The sequence below is a fragment of the Callionymus lyra genome, chromosome 19 (assembly GCF_982586985.1).
Source record: "Callionymus lyra chromosome 19, fCalLyr1.hap1.1, whole genome shotgun sequence".
NCBI classification, from domain to species: Eukaryota; Metazoa; Chordata; class Actinopteri; order Syngnathiformes; family Callionymidae; genus Callionymus; species Callionymus lyra.
Window position 1 is genome coordinate 9,369,766 of NC_141836.1, and position 25,096 is coordinate 9,394,861.

At 39.1% G+C, this 25,096-nt stretch overlaps 1 protein-coding gene across 2 annotated transcripts in view; it reads left to right on the forward strand.

Annotated features, from left to right (window-relative positions):
• Window positions 1-25,096, forward strand: part of nphp4 (nephronophthisis 4) — a 117,492-nt gene that overhangs the window by 11,272 nt on the left and 81,124 nt on the right. For both annotated transcript variants that reach the window (XM_087781194.1, XM_087781195.1), the window contains exons 3-6: window positions 4,204-4,373; window positions 4,579-4,643; window positions 12,271-12,420; window positions 15,099-15,235. In XM_087781194.1, coding sequence (XP_087637320.1) covers window positions 4,204-4,373; window positions 4,579-4,643; window positions 12,271-12,420; window positions 15,099-15,235 — 522 coding nt within the window. The remainder of the gene's footprint in view (window positions 1-4,203; window positions 4,374-4,578; window positions 4,644-12,270; window positions 12,421-15,098; window positions 15,236-25,096) is intronic.

Sequence of the window (25,096 nt, forward strand, 5' to 3'; positions counted from 1 at the left end):
TTCAATCAGCTGCGATACAATGACTTTTCTCTTCTTTTACGACGCCAATATTTCCTTTTTCTCATTGGAAAAAGTGAATTATTTCCGCTTATGAGCAGTTGAAGTCGTGCCTCTCCTCGGGTCCCTACCATTGGCTCGTACGTGAAGTTAACCTTTTCATGTCTTTCAAAGAGTTAAACACGTCACATACGTATGCATGGGTCGACGCGCCTCGGCTCTAATTCAGCGACTGAATGGCCAGAAAAGAAGCCTTTAAGCTTCCGTCCCCCGCCATTCGCTCTGCCTCTACATCATCAACCTCAGCCATCTTTCATCTCCCCCTCGCCACGCTCGCGACGTTCATACGATTCAACACCTGACGGATGTGAGGTGCCGATACTTTGCTGGTCCTTTGCCCGAAAACGTGATTTACCATCTCGCTCATACCCTGGTCTGTGCTGCCTCGACAAGAACGCCGCCTTCACGTCTCTGTGTGCCGAGCCGTGATTTCGAGGCGACGTTTTAATGTGTACGCTTTTATTGCCATGTTGAACGAGGATCAGCTGTTTTTTAAAATCTGCTGCACAGGACGTTTATTTAAGTTTGTTGGCTATGGTTATATACATGTCGCCTGGGTCATTTTATGCTTGTTTTAATAGTTATTTAATGTGACCTTTTGGCTGCGTAAATGGGGAAAAAAAGTTAAAAAATTCTAATAAAAACTATAACTTTGTAAGGAGTCCAAACAAATGAACCAATAATGTGATGAGAAACTTTGTTAATCTTTACCCAATAACTTTCACAGTTGTTCTTTGATTAATCAGTTCCATAAAATGTAACTAAAAAGTTTAACTAACCCAATAAAGGGACTCTATGATTCAACACTGCTCTGAGTCTCACTCCCTCTCAGTGAACGCATCACTGCAGCTGCTCGAGTTTAACAGTTACCGAGTTTACAGTGTACCTTAAAGCAACAACATGTAACATTTTAACATTCTTTTTTTTGTAATTCCTGTGATTTTGAACAGTCATGACTTGTAGGAAATGCCGTTACTTTTTCCCGTCCATAGAGCCTGTCATGTGACCACCAAACTTCCCTCCTCCAGCTGTAATCATACCCAGCTTTGTTTATACAACGAGTCCCTCGGAGGTGGAGACTTCCGGGCGGTGACAAACCTTTAACGCTTGGCCAATCACAGCATAGTCAGCGTGGTTATTGTAAACTAGATTTTACCTCCATTAAAAAAAAATGTGTTTACGGTGGGCGGGGCTTAAACACATTTTCTAACATAAATATTTCAATTAAAAGAGACACATACTGATCTCTGGCTTTTGGTCTTCGCTATACAAATACACATTATTATTATTATTATTATTAAAGCGTTTTAAACGGATGTTGTACCTCTATTTTTACTCATAAGTTGCCCTTTAAAAATGTTGATGCCGGAAATTGTCGAGAGCGAAACTTGGAATATACAACATTTACAGACAAGGCTATTGGAAAAAACAAACACTTAAAGGGTTTTCAAGGACCATTTTCTGAGCACAAACCTTCAGTTCTCCGCCTTCAGATATATTTTTTGTAGCTAGACATACAAGCTAAAATCATATCGACATCTTCGATACAAGTTTAACATTCAAATCGCATTTCCACAGATCATGTTATCTTGGATAATATTAACTAAAATCTTCCCTGATGCGCCTCCTAATGTTGCAGTCAAAGACCTCGTGAGCTCGGATCCATTTGTGTAGGCGTGAGCTTGAGGCCCTTTTGTTCCCCCCAGAGTCCAGTTCACCGAAAACCACTGAAAAACTGAGACTTGAACGAGTCGTTGCATGTTAAACATGTCTGAGGAAAGCATCTCGATGATTCATAAATGCATTTATTACATTTGAATGAATAACACGCACACATTTAGATTGGACGCCCTTCTATTATCGGAAGCTAATGAGCTGACGCCGGCCCTTTAACAAAAAAATAGACCAGAAATAGTTGACCAGACGAAAAAAACCCTCATTTTCCATGTTGAAATAGTTCAGGAAGTGGAATCATGCAGCTATAAATTAAAGGGCAGTTTCTCTTCAGTGCTAATGCTCCACTCACTCGCTGTGTGATTTTTCAGCTCCACAGGTTCCAACTCTATATTTAACCCTAATAACTTGAGCTCCTGAGGAAATGGCTTCCAAATCTGTAAAAATAATGAGTAAAAGTTCCGACTGAAGGATCACATTTTTTCCTTTCAATTCTGACCCGATTAAAGGGAAATGATCAATCGATTCTCGTGTAAAAAAAACTAATGGCAACTGTTGCACTGAATCTTTTTTGTTGCAACAGTTCCTTTCGGAGAGTGTGTTTGATGGTGACTTTTGTGTTTAAAGGTTACCCCCCCCTTTACTTTGTAGGAGAAGGTTGAGTATAAATCTATGTTGTCCAGCGTAACCCCGCAGCTCGTCTCTTATTTGCTCTGACCTTTTGCTTCGTCTGGTTCTGTTGCAAGTTTGGTCTCTTCAACTTTTTTCCTCAAGCAGACTTTTTTTCTTTTTTCTCTCAAGCAAACGTGCAACAACGATGACAAACTCACATTAGAGACGCATATCGTGGAAAACTCGACTTCAAATATCTCCTGAGCGACTTCACGTTAACGGGGTCAACGGTCTTCGCCACCTTTTTGATCTGGAAACCCGGGGAAGTTCGCGCCCTTGATCTTTCTCTCTCCAGACGCCGTTGTGTTCTTTTTTTTCCCTACTTTTGAAAAATAAGAGGCCTTGTTGTGCTCGGGCACCGATGGATCACAGAGAATCTGAAACGCTCTCTCCTACAGTCAGGCTTTTGTGCTTGTAAATCAGTGCAGGCGCCGCTGTAGGCAGGCTATTATTTCCTGTTTGAATAGCAAATCAGCGCCGGAACGCCGCGCACCTCCCCGGCAACTGCCGTTGACCTCTGACAAATGGTAAAGGACCCTTGACTGGAAAATGTGAAGGGATGCAAATGAAGGTGCGAGCTGAGCTCGAAAGTGTAAAAAATTGAGCGTTATCTTCAGGGCTTTCACTTTTTCTTCCACTGGAGGTTTTTTTTCTACTTTTCTGAAGCTACATTCCCACTGAATGAATGGAGTTCTAGGCCTGGTTATATCATGGATTCCATAGATTTGGTTTGGCACGTGACTTTTGGCCCCTTGTGTATTTAAGTTCGAAGTCCACGATGTAAGAGACCATCATAGAGAAATCATAAATCCTTGTATACACATTTCTTTTCATAGGAAACTCTGGTGTGATATGAAAAAGACACTGAGTTATGTTTATATTTAATACATTTAATTTCATTCTATCAAACTTCCAATGTAAACGCAGCTCAGGAATTTGTTGTGGTTGCAGTACAGAATCTAGAAATGAATTAATATGAATCAAAGGAAGATTAAGAAAATACATTACCATAAATTTTCATTTAAATAATTATTCATAATAAAATGAATATAAGTACAAGTATGAATACAAAATAATAATCGTAGAAATGCGCTCAATTCTTATTAAAATCGCTTTAATTATTTGTTAACAATATTCAACAAAATGAAGTGTTACTGGATGGTGAATTATACTTTATAAATACTACTTACTTACCTTATAATAGCTAATGAACGACCAAAAAATCCTGTCATGCAATCGGTATATCTTCAAGAGAAACTGTCTTTGTAAAAGCAAGAACATTTTAACATATTTATATTTCTCATAAGAAGAAACGGGCGAAGATTACATACGGTATAAGTATCATAAATATATATATATATAGTTGTGGAAAGGTTCTAAAAATTGTGCCCAGAATCGACAAAATGCAAGTATTTTAAGACAATTAAAATCTCAAATAATGGATCAACTACTTGAACTTTAACGATTCATAGCCTGAGGCGTTCTTTTAGAAATGAATCCTTCATTTAAACATGCAAATGAAAAGGCTTAGAAAAAAAAAGAAGTGACATTGTCTACAGATGATGAATCAACGACCACCAACTCTTGAGTCATAGTGAGGCTAAATGGATGAGAATCAAAAGCGACGGTTGAGTCAGTGTGTCCATGTTTCATTATATCACATACTTCAGGAAAATCCTCTCAGTTTGTGTTCGGCTTTCAGACTTTCTTTCCTGTGGAAAATCGATAAAAGCCCAGCGGTTCTATCAAATATTGTCAGAAGCAGAATTAACAATGCTGTCATTTCCTCCGTCTTCCTAGGTGCTGTACTTCCATACCTCCCTGCGGATGCCGAGCACAGTGGTTGTCCTGGAGTTAGTCGGGTTGTCACTCAAGCCTGACGGCTCCCAGCAGCCTCTGGGGCAAGGCTTCGCCGTCTTGGAGCTTTTCACCAGCAAGGCAGAAGCTCCTTCTGCCGACGAAAACAGAAGGTGATTAGCTTTTCTTCTCCGAACGGCCCCGGACTATTTCACAAAAGCTAATGGGCAGCCACTGGGAAAAATCCCCAAAATCATGATTTGCTACAAAGATTGTTCAGACGACTACATTCCTCTTGCCGATCGAACAAGTTCTCATTAAAATCTGAATACTTTGACACACTAACGTTTACCCTTCGTTCACCATTTTTGCTTCCAGACTGGTTCTACACCACGGATCACCAAGAAGCCTTCTTCACCCTCTTCTCAAGGACACTATCGATTGTAAGGCTTTTTATACTTCATTCTACTACTTCTGTCTTTGTGTCCAATATTGTCTTAGATACAAATTTGATACTATATTATCTGGGTAGACTATTTAAAGCCTTGAACGTAAATGAAGTGACCCATGAAAAGCTGGTCATCTCCAACGATTTGTTGTCAAGAATGATTTTGTTTTCTATTTTACACGTTATTAATGTCAAACAAATATACCTATAAACTAATCAATGAGTTGCAATAGTAATAAAGCACTTTTTAATGCGTGTTTTACAATTTTTATCCAATTTTGAGCCCCTATAAGTAGTGATTTAAATTGTGTTTATGGCTCACCCTAGTGTTAGAAATGTGTAACTGCAGTGTTGTCAAATTTCTAACCATGAAGAATATATATGCAGTTGGGGGAAAAAAAGCAATATAACAATACATCGCAATATTTTTATTCCTGATACTTTATCGGTATTTAATTGTTTTTAACCTTTTGAAATAATTTTAATTCTTGCTTATTTTATGGTTTATATCTTCAATAGTATGTGTATAAAAGACAATCATTCAATTTTTTATGTTACAATCAACATTCAAATCTTCACAGCGTTTATTCATTTGTGTGTTGCAATTTAACCTCTGGCCGCTAGTTGGCAACATTCTTCGTTTTCTTCGTGCCAAAGTAAAAAATGGCAGCGATGACTGAGGGGGAAAAAAAAGGCTCCAGAAGCTTTTTAAGCTGATGTTTGGAACCATTTTGGCTTAAAAACAAAGTTTAAAGTTTAAAAAATAAACACCGACACACACTGGATTACATGTTGCTTCATTGTGTATTAATATAAGTTTCTAATATGCAGTGAAGATCAATGCTAGCACTGGAGTTCCATTGCCAGTTGTGGCGATTAAATAATGTCGAAATGTGACATATTGTTGCTTGTAATGAGTTTGGAAAAATGTCATGAACCGTCTTGAAAAGCTGTGGAAACGCAGCGTTGAACCGAATGTCTTTTCCTCGGCGAACAACCAGCGACGATGAATTACAAAATACTCAAGTGCCTGACGGTATGAATAGCAGCGAGTCCGGCGAGAGCCAGAGTTCCTGTCTGGGCTATCATGTCGCATAAATATTAGAAACCTCTCTCTCACTCTCTTAAGCGCTCTGAATTATTGACCACCTGCTTGTTGTTAAGTCGGACGTGGATGTTCTCTTAAAAAGTTCTTCTGCGACTCCTGCTCCTCAGAGTGTCTGTAAAACCTTTTGTTCGAACCGAGTTAAAAATGGATTTTCCAAGTCCAGAAATCGCCCACAGTTGTGTCTTCTAAGGGGATGAAATGACTCCCGATTCTTTTGTAGCAGTCGCTCTTCATCTTGTCAGGACCGTTTAATGAGGAAAGAGACTCAAGGCTCCAACGTTCACCATTAGAGTGTAAGGGCGTCAAACAGTGTAATGGAATAAACCTTAAAACGCTCAGAATAAAAAGAAGACGAGTAGTTATTTAGTTATGGTTTCTTATTAATGTGACAACAATAATGGTTTCCCCAAAACTACATTCTGGGGACCCACCACCTAAACTAGGTTTTTGTATTATTTCACTTGATAAGTCGGGTTTTAATTTTTTTCATTGTTATTTAGATACATAAACATATTATATATATATATCGTTAATTCTGTGTGCGCGTATCCGCCTGATCTTGACTCCAAATCTCGCATAAACTCTCAAACTGCTCGACAAAATGAACTCCCCATGATTGGTTTGAAGGTGGAGGTCAAAGGTCAAGGGACAGGGGCCACAAGGACGGAAGAAGTTCCCTATGAAAATGTAATCGTGTCCAATCGCAATGAAATCCAAACCATATTTTATGCACAATAATGCTAAATAATTTCCAGAATTTTCGATCCTTTTTTTAATTGCAAGGGGGCACAACTGGGGGCACAAAACTCCCATGAGATTTCAAATGTATCAAATTCTGATAAAGGTATAGTTGTCTACATACTCATTTTCAAGCAATTGACCTCTTAAGATTTGAAGGGGGGAGGGCAAGTCGACTAGGTAAAAAGGGAACTAGGGGGGGCAGGAAACCCCCTTTAAAAATCCAGAATTTGAGCTACTTTCCTCAATTGTAGTGCTCATAATCCACCTCAATTCCCCATCTTTTGTCATGTCTTTGTGCCAATGCCAAATATTTCAGCTATTTATTGAATTGCAAGCTTTTTTTTTAACAGAACTGTATATTGTCAAAAATCTATCAATACGATGCGTAACATGATACAGGGGCATGGATACGATATATTGCGATACTCTAGTAACACGTATATATTTGTAGTATTGTCCAGTACTTGACTCTGGTGTTGTGATAGTGTAATAACAAGTATATATGTGTAGTATTGTCCAGTACTTGACTCTGGTGTTGTGATGGTTTAGTAGAAAGGATATATGTGTAGTATTGTCCAGTACTTGCCTCTGGTGTTGTGATGGTGTAGTAACAAGGATATATGTGTAATATTGTCCAGTACTTGACTCTGGTGTTCGGATAGTGTAGTAGCAAGTGTATATATGTGTAGTATTGTCCAGTTCTTGACTCTGGTGTTCGGATATTGTAGTAGCAAGTATATATGTGTAGTATTGTCCAGTACTTGACTCTGGTGTTGTGATGGTTTAGTAGAAAGGATATACGTGTAGTATTGTCCAGTACTTGACTCTGGTGTTGTGATGGTGTAGTAACAAGTATATATGTGTAGTATTGTCCAGTACTTGACTCTGGTGTTCGGATAGTGTAGTAGCAAGTGTATATATGTGTAGTATTGTCCAGTTCTTGACTCTGGTGTTCGGATATTGTAGTAGCAAGTATATATGTGTAGTATTGTCCAGTACTTGACTCTGGTGTTGTGATGGTTTAGTAGAAAGGATATACGTGTAGTATTGTCCAGTACTTGACTCTGGTGTTGTGATGGTGTAGTAACAAGTATATATGTGTAGTATTGTCCAGTACTTGACTCTGGTGTTGTGATGGTGTAGTAACAAGTATATATGTGTAGTATTGTCCAGTACTTGACTCTGGTGTTCGGATAGTGTAGTAGCAAGTGTATATATGTGTAGTATTGTCCAGTTCTTGACTCTGGTGTTCGGATATTGTAGTAGCAAGTATATATGTGTAGTATTGTCCAGTACTTGACTCTGGTGTTGTGATGGTTTAGTAGAAAGAATATATGTGTAGTATTGTCCAGTACTTGACTCTGGTGTTGTGATGGTGTAGTAACAAGTATATATGTGTAGTATTGTCCAGTACTTGACTCTGGTGTTCGGATAGTGTAGTAGCAAGTGTATATATGTGTAGTATTGTCCAGTTCTTGACTCTGGTGTTCGGATATTGTAGTAGCAAGTATATATGTGTAGTATTTTCCAGTACTTGACTCTGGTGTTGTGATGGTTTAGTAGAAAGGATATACGTGTAGTATTGTCCAGTACTTGACTCTGGTGTTGTGATGGTGTAGTAACAAGTATATATGTGTAGTATTGTCCAGTACTTGACTCTGGTGTTGTGATGGTTTAGTAGAAAGGATATATGTGTAGTATTGTCCAGTACTTGACTCTGGTGTTGTGATGGTTTAGTAGAAAGAATATATGTGTAGTATTGTCCAGTACTTGACTCTGGTGTTGTGATGGTGTAGTAACAAGTATATATGTGTAGTATTGTCCAGTACTTGACTCTGGTGTTCGGATAGTGTAGTAGCAAGTGTATATATGTGTAGTATTGTCCAGTTCTTGACTCTGGTGTTCGGATATTGTAGTAGCAAGTATATATGTGTAGTATTGTCCAGTACTTGACTCTGGTGTTGTGATGGTTTAGTAGAAAGGATATAAGTGTAGTATTGTCCAGTACTTGACTCTGGTGTTGTGATGGTGTAGTAACAAGTATATATGTGTAGTATTGTCCAGTACTTGACTCTGGTGTTGTGATGGTTTAGTAGAAAGGATATATGTGTAGTATTGTCCAGTATTTGACTCTGGTGTTGTGATGGTTTAGTAGAAAGAATATATGTGTAGTATTGTCCAGTACTTGACTCTGGTGTTGTGATGGTGTAGTAACAAGTATATATGTGTAGTATTGTCCAGTACTTGACTCTGGTGTTCGGATAGTGTAGTAGCAAGTGTATATATGTGTAGTATTGTCCAGTTCTTGACTCTGGTGTTCGGATATTGTAGTAGCAAGTATATATGTGTAGTATTGTCCAGTACTTGACTCTGGTGTTGTGATGGTTTAGTAGAAAGAATATATGTGTAGTATTGTCCAGTACTTGACTCTGGTGTTGTGATGGTGTAGTAACAAGTATATATGTGTAGTATTGTCCAGTACTTGACTCTGGTGTTGTGATGGTGTAGTAACAAGTATATATGTGTAGTATTGTCCAGTACTTGACTCTGGTGTTGTGATGGTGTAGTAACAAGTATATATGTGTAGTATTGTCCAGAACTTGACTCTGGTGTTGTGATGGTGTAGTAACAAGTATATATGTGTAGTATTGTCCAGAACTTGACTCTGGTGTTGTGATGGTTTAGTAGAAAGGATATATGTGTAGTATTGTCCAGTACTTGACTCTGGTGTTGTGATGGTTTAGTAGAAAGAATATATGTGTAGTATTGTCCAGTACTTGACTCTGGTGCTGTGATGGTGTAGTAACAAGTATATATGTGTAGTATTGTCCAGTACTTGACTCTGGTGTTGTGATAGTGTCGTAATAACTGACTGATGTCGACTGTATCCTCTGGTCCTCAGTCATCACCGGAATCTTGTGGAATTTCGGATACAGTATTGTGGAAAATAATACTGTGATTCTGATTATCCTGCATGGTCTTTCTAAATGGCTTCAATGCTCTTTGTTTTGCTCCATATCTTTATCCTGGTTCAGATAGCAGCTGACATTTGGAGGCAGCGAGATGTATACGGCGTCTGGTCGTTTAAACAAACGGACATATTTTCCTGTGAGAGGCCGGTAATAGAACGCTATCCCCCGGAGAGAGCCATAGGTAGGTCAGCAGTACATCTGCAGTTTACAGCACTAAATGTGGCGTTTCTCATTACTTTACTCCACCGAGACGTGTGGACGCTCGCAACAACCACTTATGTATCGCTGTCAGTCGACCGGTCGTCTTCAATTTTTAAATATCGGTGGAGAAATAAACACGGCTTTTAAATATTTCAGCATCTTCCAGCTGTATCTCTCTCACACACACAAAGGATGACGTAAGAAATCCTAAAACCTAAATTAGGGTTCTCTTTTTACTCGCTGGGGTTCGAGGGTCCCACGAGGGGAAACGGCTGGTTCATCATGAAGCTCTAACAATGACAGACGACGGAGGACCAGCATCTCCAGTGTCCTCATCAGACGGAGACGCGAGGGTGGGCCACACCGGTGTGTCGCTGTTAAATTCCTAAGGGGTCTTTGGCAACGGCGCCATATGTTGATGTTTCCCCCCGCTGCTCGGATTTAACATGTACTCGTGCAATTTATGGGCGGGAGACCTGAAGGAACCCAGGCACGATGCCAGCTGCTTCGCCGTTTTCTTTTTTTTTGAGCAACCTCGGGTCCTTAAGAAAAACGAGTTAACTGCTGGAGAGTGGTCGTTGGCGCCTGTTTTTTGGGGGCTGGGTGGTGTCGCCCCAAGTGACGTTGGGCGAAACATCTGTGGCCTGGCGACAGAACTCGGCTGACCAGTTATATTGGCAAACGTGATGCTCCGAAGTGGAATTTGAAATGACTAAGCAGTGTTTGAGTGACCTTTATTAAATATGGATTCTTCAAACAAGCGTCAAAGTTGCAATTAAAAAGCACTTTAATACAATAAAACGTACTCGTGCTATTTGTCACTTAGTGTGGAGGCATAAAAGTTAAAAAATAAATAATGGTGGGAGCGTCTTAAACCGTCTCACAGCCTCTTTTGTTTGAGTTTAATTACATTCCGTGTCCTTCTTCTTCTTCCGACCGACTGTCTCTCAAAAACCGCCCTCCTCGCATGAGCATCTTGACTGGATTCGTGCCCGGTTTCCTCGTTTCACATCTCCTGCCAAGTTCCTTCTCTATAGCCGACTCCCAGGTACTCCTCAGGATCGCTGTAAGGAACATTTTTTTTTTTTTTTTGGGGGGAAGTTTTTCTAATCTATGCACAGCATCTGACTCGGAGCCCACTGTGGATGCATAATGAATAACAGGAAATAAAAGATGAAAAAGTAGCAGACACCTGGACACCATCTGTGTCAAGTAAACTTCTGTTTGATTCCTCTCTCGCTCCGTTTCTTCCTTTCATATCTATCCTACTTTCTCTGCCTCCGTGATAAGAGACACTTTTTTTTTTCTCTTTTTTTTTGAAGTTTTGCTGCAAAGTCAGACATTTCTACCTTAATTATTCTCATGTGGTTTGCACTTGTGTTGTTAAAATTTGATGGAGCTGTACTGGACAACTTTTACCTTGGAAATACATGGACTGAAATATGATCGTCTCCAACATTTTGGCAGTTTCCGAGGTGTTAGAAAATAACAATACAGCGATATATCGCATTATTTTTCTTCACAATACTGTATCCATATTCGACAGCTCTTGAATAATTTTCTTTTCATGATTATTTTATTGTTTAAAGTTATATAGGGTGTTTAAAACAAAATATATATTTTTAAATGTATATTCACTGTTTGTTCATTTTTGTATCGCAATTTAACTTTGGCCACTAGATGGCAGCGGTCATTATGTCCATCATAGCTAAAGGAACAATGAAATCCTTTCGAGATCCCGGCAGTGACTGAGGACGAGAGGATACAGTCAACTCCAGTCACTTTTAAAGCTGATGTTTGGAAATATTTTCAATTAAAAGCTGATTAATGCAGTTACGACTTCGTCATCAGTTGTGAGGTCTGTAAATACTGCAACACCAGAGTCAAGTACTTGGCAATACTACAAATATATCCTTGGTACCACAGTACCACAATATATAGGGATATAGTTGTATATGTATCGTATCACCCGATTCTTGTCAATTATGACCCCTAGTGTTGAGTTATGTAGGAAAACCTTCTGGACACTATTTTAATTTAAACAAAATTGCACTGTGAATAAACATTTACGACAGCTTTTAACCTTTATTTGGAATCAATAATAATTATTTATTTTCCTTTTTTTTTTTAAATGAATATTCATTTTATGTTCACAATGTAATGGTATTCATCCCCAAGCTTCTACAATAATCCACCTGTCGGGATCTAACGCTCACACGTACTATACGTATTTTCACAGCTAAACTATGTATTTGAAGGATGCAACAAAAGAGCCAAGTTATTCATATTTTCACCGCAACTCCTGAATTTCCTATCAGCGAAAGCCTGATACGAGTCCTTCCACGCTCCCCGAATGGCACGATGAAAAATGAAATTGTCTTCCTCTTGATGTTGTCTTGTCAGGTGACTCATTGCGTCTGCCAAAAATATTACTCTGCCATGCACCAGTTAGCAAGGCCATTATTCTTCGTAAGAAATCCTGATGATGTTTGTGTGTAATCTTCCATGTATAATGCATTTTTGCATTTGAAACTGCCTCTTTATCACGTCTAATGATGTATTATCTAAAACAAAAACTTCCATTTCTTTTATCTCAACAGACAGCATTCTTCTTAAAACTGTTGATGGAGGACATTTGGATTGCGCCGTGAAAGGCCACCCTTCGCTTCTGTCCGTCATTCATCTTCTGCCGGAGAATACCCTCGTGTCCGGAGGAGAAAATATCCCAGGAGTTTTGGATTCTCCTTCAGGTAAAAACACCTGATGCTTGGAGCTCTTGTTTAAAGATGGAAGGTGGCGAGATCTCGGTGCAGACCTCCACCAAGCAGCTCAAAAAAACCTGTACTCATTTTTGGTTTTATTTTCAGTGTCAGATAAAAGAGTTTTGTCTTATCTTGGTCAGGAGCCCACCATGACACTTTTGTCTGGTCAAGGAAAACCAGTGACGAGAAAGTACCGTCACCTTTAATTTTGGTCCAATGATTTTGAATGCACTATTTTATTTATTTTTATTTGTTCAGGCTTTTCCTTTATTTTCTGGCGCTATACAAATAAAAATTACTTACTATTGACATGACTACACACAGTGGGGTGTAAAGTTGGATCTCTTTTGGCCACAAGGTCAAGACGATTTAGTGAATCTGCTAATGATCAATAATAATGTAAATTAAAATGGTTATCGTGGGTTTATTCCGGGCACTCCGGTTTCCTCCCACAGTCCAAAAACGTACAGAGCTTGATTGAGAACTTTGGGAAATTGTCTGTAGGAATGAGTGCGTGTGTGAATAGTTGTCTGTCTTCGTGTGCCCTGTGACAGACTGGCGTCCTGTCCAGGGTGTCCCCTGCCTCTCGCCCTATGATACTGGGATAGGCTCCAGTCTCTCGGGGTAAAGCGTTAGACGATGAATGAATGAATGAATATCATCATGGCCTGAATTCACTTCTCAGTTTCTTCAGGATAAACGTTTATTTACCAAAATATATATATATCTTTTTTGTTGACTAAAGCAACACATTGTATCTTAAACGGTTACATTTGGGGATTTACATCATAGTCCAGAACGCAGCCAAAGTTTAATTCTTCATTCCTGAATCCTTGTTTTTCTTTTTTTTTTTTTCGTGAAGTTCCCGTTGAAGTACACACGATATAAAGAGTCTCGGGGGAGCCCTGTGAGATGTTGCAACAATAAAGTGGACTACATGGAAATGTTGAAAAACCCTCTTCCAAGACAAGCCAGGATTTCATTCACCCGACTCTAGAGACTCTCGCCATTACAGTGCACTTGAAGCTCTTAAGGGCCTTTTATGATCCGGTAGAGACGGAGCGAGACAGGAGGATGAAGCAGAGCTTTCATCTACGTCGGGGGTCACGTTCCAACCCCCTTTTTTTTATGAGACACTAATGTTGTGAGACACTAGATCTTTGTGTCCTGCTGTGGTGAGACTTCCCTCTCTTTCCCCACCGCGCTCAAGCAGACACTCGGTTGTTCGGTTTACAAGTCGAGAAAATATTACAAAAACTTTTCGACTCTGCTGCACGTTTTTACTTTTAATAAGTTATTACAGAACAAACTTTCTTTCTCAAACTGTCAACACGTGTGTAGTAAATCCATCCAGGGTGTTATTTGAGGTAATTTTCCAGGTCTTATCGGACTGTCTTAAAAAAAAAAGTATATTTCGAGGAGGAAACGTAATGAAGTCTGTGCAAAAGCTATAATGATTGGGAGTCAGTGGGAGGTATGGGAGCTGGCTAATCCTCTTCATGTTCTGGGGCTGTGAGCAGCACAGACCTAAGCTGCCTTTTAACACAGCCACCGCCTTGATATTCAACCCACATTTAGAATGGTCCAAGACCGTTCTCCAGAGACCGGCGCTGCAATTAAAAGGCTTGATGATGGAGAGTCTCGAGAAAACACACGTTCATGCTGCGTATTTACGCTCTGTGTTGTCTAGACACGGCGGACATCGGAGGTAATGAATTAATTTCAATTAAAAGCAAGATCATTCGATTAGGGAAAGCGTGTGAAGAAATGTTGACGCAAATCAGACGTGGGGCTGTGACAATAACAGGGTTTTTAATAGTCATTCAAGCAAGAAAATACTCTCTTACTTTAAACTTTCTTAAACTCCAGATAAAAACCTTTATCTACAGCTGATGAAACGTTTTAACTTCAAGTATTACAAGGGCCAGGGTCTGAAGTAGGAAAGTTCCCACACAATAATGGAGTGATTGCTTTAAAACATTTAATTTTAAACTGTAGCGTGACGTAAAGGAAAATGTTATGTTTTATTTGCTACTTTAATTACTTGGTTACAAAATCATTTTGTCATAAGTTTTTAATAAACTACACAAAGATAAAGTTTATAAATTTCTTATGATAGAACAAACATGACATAACACATTAAATGCTATAAAAGACACTCAAGTGGAATTCATCTTAATCTACAAAATGATTATGATTTATCCACCACAATTAAAAATGTCTTTAATGTGTTTTTTGTTGTCAAATCAAAGTACTTCTAACTAAGTAGCGATGGCCACAACTAACCAAGAAATGCAGAAAAATAAAGGATAAACTCTCTGTTAGTTCCCAATATGACCATTTTTGATGAGCCTTAAAAATATTTCCTACCAATTTCTAAGACTTGTGTAATAATGTAGGTTTACCAATACGTCGGACGTCAACAAATGAGTCATCAAATGAAATATGAAATGTGTTTTACTCGCCAAACTCATTTATTACGACAGATGGTGATTTGAATCCCCCCCCCCACACCCCGACAACATCAGAACTGTGAAGAACCAAAACAACATTAACAAACCAGTGGGGATTCTCTTAAAGGCTTTTCTGTGCTTTAAAAATAAAAGTTATTTTCAGATGAAAAACCCACATATGTTGTGGCTCACATTTGTTTGTATTCTTGTCAGGAGACTCTCTGTCAAGACCTCAGCTGCTCAAGATGACGTCCTTCACCCTGAACCGACTGACCATCTCGCTCCAGCCATCCTTGGAGGAGTTTGAAAGTCGACTCCTGCAGCTCATCAACGCCGACTGCCAGAACACGGTAAACACACGGCGTTTCTTCCACCGAGGACGGGTGAATGACATCTGTGAGACGTGATTATTACCATGAAAGTAGGTGAGCTGCAAAAGGGTGGATATCAATGATACTTTCACATTATTTTTTTGATTTATAAACCGTATTTTCCACACTAAGTTTAAACTTAAAAGCCTTTAAATTTCTCAAAAAACGACCTTATAATGTGTTATAAGGCATTATGTGCCTTATAATGCAGAGCGCCTTTATATATGAACCTTACCTAGTGGGTAACTTGTTACAAAAACTTTCATGACTCTGTGCCAACTGAGCCGACAAGCTTTGGGCGGAATTATGTCATTGCTTCATCACAGGGTGGGATTAACGACGCACGCACATCATTGTAGACATCTACGGAGTGATATTACTGCCACCGCTTTGAGCGAGTGTCTTGGTTGTTGTACACTCAATTTTTTTTAATTTATTTTGCGCAAAATCACTCTGCTGAGCGCTCAACCAGTCATACACGCGTTCAACATGTCATACACGCACGCTCTAGCTGTCATACATGCGCTCAACTTCTCTGCAGCGCACTCAACATTTGTCTGCTCACAACACCAGTCTCACGTGCAGCTGCTTGAAGCCTTTTAAACATCACTGGAACATCGTTACCATGGGAGTTGTCAGAACGTTAATAAAGTTTGACTTTATCCGGCTGTTTCGTTGACATTCCCTTTAGCACAGCTTTATCTAGTGGATGCATAACGCAACCCCAGTCAAACGTTTGACTGTAACTTTTATTCTATGCGCCTTATAATCCGGTGCGCCCTATTTATGAAAACACTTCTAAAATAGGCGATTCATTGAAGGTGCGCTTATAATCTGGTGCGCCTAATAGTGCGTAAAAATACAGTAAGCTTTTTTTGTCCATCCTTCTATTAAAGGGAAATGGCAGGGCAATTTAACTATAATTTAACTATTGGAGAAAATATCACAATTTTACTCTTAATTATACAAATATTTATATTCATGAATCATTTTCTGTTTTTATATAAACTGGCCTATATGTATCCAATGGTGGATCAATGTTTTATTTTTAGAAGTAGAAAAAAAGGGAGTTTAATAATGCATATAACAAAGCAAAATTTCGAATTTGATCACTATGAGTGAATTCTGATGGCATGAACGCCTCGTGGTGTCTTTGGGATTGTCCTCGACAAAGACTTCCTGCTGCGTCTCCGTTTTTTTTCCTTTCGGTTCATTTTCAGTTCAAAAGTTTTGATGCCAGCCTATCTCGGTGTGTCATTGCCAATGATTCCATCTGGGATTATATAAACAATATCTGCTTCGAATGCATGCGATTTCCTCCCCCGACATCAGCTTGAGGAGTAAATAAGTCTACTTGGAAAAGACAATAGAAAGTCGTCCTCCCTCGTCACCACCAGGTCAGCGTTCCACCTTTTTTTCTATTTTTGTGTTTCACACTTTTTTTTCTCCCCCCCTGTCCCCCTTTGAGATTTGTCGTTTGTCACTTTTCCATCTTTTGTTGGAATGACGACACACTTTCCCGTTCCATGTGAGGTGTTAATATAAGCAGATGTCGGCCTCGATCGCAGGTTTTAATTAAACTAAATGAAAAAACGGATACACACACTTTAAGAGTGTACGTGGGTTTGGTGTCGTCGCTGTCGAAAGTGCATTGTGTCGAGATACGGATATAAATGTGTGCGAGAGTTTCCTATTGTGGCGTCTTGTGGAAGTCGGATGTATAGTCCATAGATCTTCTGTTCTGCCATGCATTCTTCACATAATCTCATAGAAGTATTTCTATATTTAGACCCACAAACTATCAAGAGCGCGGCTTCTTTTTCACACTGATCCCATGCATTATAGAGCAAGTGCCCTACTTTAATAGCGTCTCATGTCAACTATGCAACTTTAATTAGCGGAATGTGGATTTGAAGAAACCACAAGTGCAACGGCGGCTGAAGAGAGACAACCTCTCGCCCTCGCCATCCGAGGTTCAAACCGTCACCTCGGCTTACCTGTTGTTCACCCACATCCCCCCCCGTCAGACGTTGTGTAACATCTTGAATCCTGATCAAAAGACCAGGGATGGAAGTGAACACAGCGGAGGTTGAGGCGCAGGAATAGACGGATGCCACGCTCCGGGCGGAACAAAAAAAAAAAAAGCCTTGGGCTGATTTAATGACGGCGAAAGTCTGCCGACAAAGCTTGCGGTGAAATATTCATTTGTCATTAAAGACAAAAAAAAAACTCACTCAAATTGGGACTTTTTTTTTGCTCGGGAGGCTGAGGGAACCGACTGCTCCAAAGGACACGTCGTGCCTCGCCTAATTCCTCATGGTGACAATTCAATGTAAAAAAAAAAAAGAAAAGAAAAAGACGAGTGCTGGTTGACTGAGACCACATTGTAGTAATGAATAATGATGGATCGATAGTCGGGGGGGACGCCCGAGATAATGTCTTAGCAGGTAATTAATATCTGACATTTTGTTTAATAAGAAAGAAATGGTTTGATAATGTGAAGGAATACCTGAGAACGGGAACAGCGGTTGCCATGGTAACGGCATACTGATGAAGCCAAGAGAAAAAAAATAATATCAGGAGACGAAAGTTATTTGATGTAATCCCCCCAAAATAAACTCACGAGTTATGTAATTCTTCCACTTTAAGCTCCTTATATCCACCTTTGGGTTTTGCTACATCATTTTTTTTTTGCACTTATATTATAAATGTAAGTGTTGAAAAGCTCTGCAAACCACAAACCTCTGCTAAGCAAAAGTTATAATAGCTTTGCTATAACTTCAATCAATCTAGAACCGACGAAAAAGAAAACTATTCTCTTTACTTGACATTACCAGCTAAACATGGGAAAAACAAAATTGTCCTCAAACATAATGTATAAATGAATCAAGATGAAATGGGTTTTGTGACCCATTTACTAGGGATGTGAAAAAATATTGCACCAATAAATTGCGATATTTTTTGTCCCAATACTATCGATATTCATCAGCACTGTGTCGACTTTGGCTTTTGAATTATATTCTATTTTTATTAGTTATTTCCGGTTTCATATTTGAATAAATGGTTAGTACAGTAAGCTAACTCTTCATTTACAATAAACGTGTCAATATTCGATGCATTTTTTTCTTTTGAGACCCAGCCAGTGACTGAGGACAAGGGGATACAGTCGATGTTAGCAGTTTTAAAGCTGAACATATTTTGTTTTCGAAACACATGAGATCAGTTACAACTTGGTCAAGAGTTGTCATGTGGTCTGTAAATTCGGCAACACCAGAGTCAAGTACTCGACAAAACTACAGAAAAATATCTCTGTTCTTACTATACTGTATATATATTGTATTATTGTCCCTCTTTCGTGATACGCATCTTATCGCCTGATTCTTGCCAATACACACCTCTAGTCTAGTCTATTTGAACATGGCACAGTGTTTCCTTTGTTGATTTTGGCAGACAAATATTGTCACTTCACAAATTGCAGCAAAAAGTTACTTTTGGTATTACATACAATGCCATTTTTCTGCAGCAACACTTAAGCCTAGGTTATTATGTAGCCATGAGTGGTGATGTGTGCTGATCCATTGTGAGTCGTCTTGAATGAGATGGTAATGGCTTGAAAAATGTGCAGTATTTTGAAGGTTCTAATCCCAATTTTAACGGAAGGAAAAACCTATTTTTAGACTTCAAACGGAAAATATTCAACGTGACGACGACAACGAACGAAGTCGATTTCTTTTCAAAATGAACATTCACAAAACGTGCTCGCTGTCCTGGTTTTGATGAGTAAATAGCCAATTAAAATCAGTAGGTCACGACACCAGTGAGTCACTGTTACAATAGCAATGATTAATAATGCAGACTTGTTGTTGTTGGAGAGCCTCTGCCTGGTCATCGGAGGATCATTAATCTTCACACGTCAGCGGCGAAGGACGTTAATGTCAGGGCTACAGCTGCAACAGTTACGATCATGGGGGTCACAACGGTGAGTTTCTGTTCTGTAACTTGTTGCACTCGAGGCCAGCCAAGACAAGTGGAGCTTCTAACCCGGATAATGGAGCAAAGGAGGAAGTAGCCTGGTGTTAATAATGGCCTTCATTACTTGCACCGGGTTGCACTCCGGAGTGGATCGGTCTAGCGTGGCCCATCGCAACGTCCTGCTGGGAATCCAGAAGGTGAAACATTCGGGGGTTACTCTTGATACTAACCACCCACCAGAGCATTGTTGGGGGGACTGTGTAGTTCCCGTCGGGGGAACCTGATTCCCGGTTGGCCTTTGCCTCCTTCGGCTGCGGGGTTTTTTCCTGCCAAACGGCAGAAGAAGAATGAGGTGGTTCAGGGAAGTGGAGTGAGAAATCGGATTGAATATTGAATTGTTATCAGATACCGTATTTTCCGGACTATAAGTCGCTCCGGAGCACAAGTCGCACCAGCCATGAAATGCTTAATAAAGAAGGAAAAAACGTATATAAGTCGCATTTTTTGGGGGAAATTTATTTGATAAAATCCAACACCAAGAACAAACATGTCATCTTGAAAGGCAATTTAAAATAAAAATAGAATAGAGGCGACAACAGGCTGAATAATTGTACGTTTGCTTACGTTTCATGACACAACTGAGAACATTCCTGGTATGTTAACATAAAGTATTAAGCGTTATTCAGATAACTATAGCATAAATAACATGCTAACATGTTTACCAAACCATCCGTGTAACTCCAAATAACTAAAATCCAAAGAAATCTTCATCCTCTGTCACTTTTAAACAACTCCGCTAACTCCGGACGTAGAAGATGCGCGCTTCCTCTTCTACGTCGAAATGATCAACACAGGCCAAGAGCGCCCTCTTGTGGTTTAGTGTCAAAATAACTGAAATGATATATCGGTAATAATGTGTTAATAATTTCACACATCAGTCGCTCCAGAGTATAAATCACACCCACGGCCAAGCTATGGAAAAAAAATGCGACTTATAGTCCGGAAAATATGGTAATCTAAATATATATTTGTAAAAAATACAGTTTTTTTTAAACGATATTTGATGATTGTTTTAGGAAATAAATATTGCTCACTGTGCTAAAAGAGTAAATGGAAACAAATGCTGATATTTAAAAAAAAAATATTTTCCAGTGGGGGTCTCACACCCATCTATCAGTGGAAGTGGTGTTTCAGTTAAAATCTGTTGAGTAGTAAAGGAGTGGGAGGATGAGAACGGCATGCTAATGATTCCGCCACTGTTTCTTGCCATGCATGACTCACCCTCAATATGGGGGAGCTAACATCCACTGCGTGTGTGGGTTGGAACACACACACACACGCATAAACACACATCTTAAATGTCTTAAATGAAGAACAAAAAAATCTGGTTTGAAGACTGTGAAAGAGGAACTCGTCTCCTGATGGATATTCTGCTCAACTGTCTAATCTTCTTGTATTATCACTTCTTAAATAGTTTTTTCCACAGATTATGCTTTTACACCTTCCTAGTGATAATTTCTTTTACCAGTGGGACTGAGTGGTACGCACGAAAATAACCTCCTGTGATGTGGATAATGCATGTAAAAATCTATTTAAATGTTTGTTATACCTTCTTTGTCACATTTGTCACACAAAAAAACATTTCTCCACCACAGAATGGACATTTTAGGATCAGTCATGTATCAAAAATAGGATTATGTCTGAATCTCCAAAGAGATTATTTTTTAATTCTACTTTTATTCACATGTAGGACGCACTTAAACGCACACATGCCCACATATACACAAACATGACTTTTACTGCTACAGCCTACAAGTTTCTGTGGATTATGATGTTCCAAGTTTGTATCTATATATCGTCACTTTGTATATAGAGATGAAACTTACACTACATTTGATGAGCTGATTGACTTTTATATTGTTGACCGTATTAGATTAGGTAGAACTATTATGTATGTATTGGTGTTGGGTATGAGCTCAAGGCGACAGAAGGAAGAACCATGAAAAACTTTTCCTCCATTTGGGGTTTTAACTTGTGATGACAATCACATTTTCTCCTTTGAGGAGGAAACAAATATGATTGACTCCTTTAATTCTTCTACGTTCTCACTTGCTCGCAGCACCTTGAACGTCCACTGGTGAGTTCAGGTACTTTAGAATTTCTTGTGGCACGCTTGCATACAACAGTTAAACTTTGATTTATATAGTTAATCATAGAAAATTTCGACTGTCTCGGAATCATGTTTGAATTAATTGTAAATAAGAAGGGATCAACGCTTTATTAAAGCGGCTTGTTAAGTACTACCAAGGCTGTTTTTGTTGTTTTTCTCCTCAAAGTGAGACCACCTGCTCTCTTCGGCTTCTTGTATCCGCCATCTTTTCGGTGACGTTTGGAGTTGAAACATTGAGATGTAAAATGGGGATCTTATCCTTTTGCTTCATGTAGTTATTTACCAGGACTGTATTCTACCAGGTTTAGAACAATGTTCTCAGATTTTGTAGCTGATTACACTGAAGTGTCTTGAAGAGCCAAGCCATGGTACTGTGACCAGAAGGGAAACCACACAGCTGCTCTTAATTTTCAAAACAAATGCTACCATTTTCACAATAAGGTTTGATTCATACATTTTCTACCGCTTTATCCCTTATGGGGGTCGTGGGGAGACTGGAGCCTATCCCAGTTTCATTGGGCGAGAGGCAGGGGACACCCTGGACAGGATGCCAGTGAACTCAAACGCTCACCACTGCGCCATATTCAATATTTTTTTTAAATCGTTATTTCTTTAAACTACAAAAAATGGAGATTAACATCTTTTCAAACACCTACTGAGACCTCTCTCTGCAACAGTATCAAGCATGAGTGTCCGTGTCTGCTTAGCTTTCTCTTAAAAGACAGATCTGGAGAACCAACGTGACATGAAAGGAAGTGAACCAGCAGTTGTTCACGGTGTTGCACAGCAGTGCTCATCACTCACGAAGTCTGTCTTACGTGGCTCGCCGAGTTTAATTTAACTTGGGGTCCAATTTTTTTTTTTCTCCCCTTTAAAGCCTCTTTGCCTTGAAATATTCATGCATCAGGCGAACGAGGAGGAACCGTGTGACTGCGACACAGTAGTGAGTGAGACTAGAATTGGACCATGTTTTCCCCAGTGGTTTCTTTTTTAACATGAACACAGTCTGGTTTATTTCTGGTCACAACTTCCTGTGTTCAAATGTGAAACGGTGACATGTATCCAGCTAATAAAAATGCATTTTTCCTCATTTGAAATGGTAATAACCAAAGTTAAAAATGAATCTGAAGCAGGTGATGGTGTTCATTGAAGTGCGTTCTGCAACAGGTAATGACTATTCATTCTTTTGTCTTTGCTATGTTATGTGACTTTACGTTTAAATGCACATTTTGGCTCTTGTTTAAATAACATTTTCTTGGTCACAACTTGTTTTATTCTGCACGATCAATTCGTTTGACGGCTTTAAACAGTCCAATTAAACGGTAATGCTGCTATCGTGTCAATCATTTCCCTTTTGTAGTCGATCATACGTGATGAAAATGTTTACCTTTGATCCAGTAAAGGTGGGGTAGATGATCCTAAAAAAGGTGTGCTCAAACTGCATTTATACTTTCAAGGCTGCACAATATTAATGCTTTAACTTTTTTTTTTTTTTTTAGGTTCGTTTATGGAAGTCAGGACAAATGACGGTTGACGTATAAATATACTATCAATTCAAACAAGTGAACAATAATTAAAGGTTTTTAATGTCATTACACACGACAAAGACTGAAAACTAACTTGACGATGAGTCGCTTTGGACCGAAAAGTCCAGAAAATTGTATTTTCTTTAGCTATTAAGACAGAAATTAAGCCTAAATTTCTTGTTTGTAGTTGAAAAAATGGGTGTAAAATGTTTTCAGCTTCATCAAGTAGCAATAAATGACTTTATGAAGACGCTTTTGTTCCCCCTTAAATACCGATACTTTAATTTGCTACAATAATCAAATAAAATTAAGTTTTTCTTTCCTTTTAGGTGATTCCACAGATGATGATTAAATGATCCATAAAATTTATTTTTCTTTTTAAATCACTAGACGGGACTATTAAAAAAAAAAAGAAAAAAGCTTTGGGACATTAACCTTAATTTCTTTGGAAAGCATCGGTATTTTCCTCGCAAACAAATGTATTATAAATAAATAAGCACTTCCGTCTCCGGGAGAAACTTTAGTCATTATTCAACGATATTTCCTGGTTGTCTTTGTTTCGGGTTCAACTTATTGCTTTGCTAACGGGGCGAACAGGTTTATACGAACAGTTTTTTGTTGTTTTCCCCTCTTCTAACACCGTGGAATTCTTCTTATTTTTTCCTCCCTATTTTAAGCTCGTCAACAAAACTCATATCTTCCTCTTTTGTGTGCACACGTTGGATATTGTCGTCGTTTCCTCCCGTAATTAGTGACGCTGGAAGTGTACGCAGGAGGTTCTGACTCAAACGTTTGATGTTCGGGAACATCTTCGTCTTGGCACTGAGGTGCTGAACATTAATTGAATAGAGCTTTAGCTCCTGTGATCCAGCTGCAAGAGCGTTATATAACTCTCCCTGTAAGCCAAATGAGTGCTGACACAATTTAAACAGCCTGTACATTGAGCTCTGAGTCACCAGTGGTCGTCTCCTCGGATCATTCTCTTCATGAAAAGTATCTTTTCTTTAGATTCCTCGCTCGAATAAATGACTAAGGCATTAGTAATTGGGACATGATAAAGAGATCCGATGGTTCTACATCCAGACACGCGTCTGAGTGACGGTTCTCCTCCGTACAGGCTGGTAAACAACCAGACATTAATAGCCGAGGACGTAAAATGAGGACAACAGCGCCGAGCACTTTTCCGACGTGGGTTGCACTGTGGGCATGCGAGGCTCCGCTTTCTCTCCCGCCTTCTCCCATTCGAAAAGAAAGAAACATAAAGCTGAATTGATATGGTAATTTCAGCGAGGGCCGTGGGCGGGTATAGACGCGATATAGAGATGGTTTCAGCAGTTAGAGGGACGGCGAGCGAGAATGACATGAGGAGAAAAAAAAGAAAAAAGAGAAGAGGAATAAATGAAGTGTGGGAGTCGTGGGCATAATGTGAAGATGAGCAAGCACAGGGACAAAATTGTTCAGGTGTGGAACATAAGGAGACTCGCACTTTCATTTTCGTTTGAGGGTTGAAAAGTCGAGGCAATTAATGTGTTTTCAAAATTTTTTGGCTGCTTAACGTGGTTTATTTGAAGAGCCGCTCCTCAGAGGTCATGTTATATTGATGAACCTTCTTTAATTCATGTTTTTTTATTTATAATTATAGGAAATGTGTGAAATAATCAGATCTTAAGTGCCAATGTGCATTTGTCTTGAGTATTAACAAGACAGAAAACGTATTTTAATCATTTTCCGCGACATCTACTTATCGGGGTCCCCGGGGGGCTGTCCCATCTGCTTGGGGTGATAGCCGGGGGACACCCTGGACAGGTCTTCACTGGGGATGAAGGAGGCAAAGATGTTTATTATTATGACGAAAACAAATTCAACCTCTGGACTTTGTGAGTGAAATTGAATCTGAGTAGTTATTGTAATTTTTAACATTTTCGCTGATTATATAATATTACATTTCGTCAAATATTTGCCTTTCATGAGACTTTTATACAGGATTTACTATTAATGAACTTATCTCCGGGCAAAATATGTTCTACTTATTTTTACACTAGACGTGACTTACTTTTAATTATTCTTATTCTGTCTCTTATAAATGTAATCCCAAAGTATGAGCTATTATTATAAAGCACGTTTCTACTAGATGTAAGTATGGATATTGAATGTACACAGTAAAACATTATA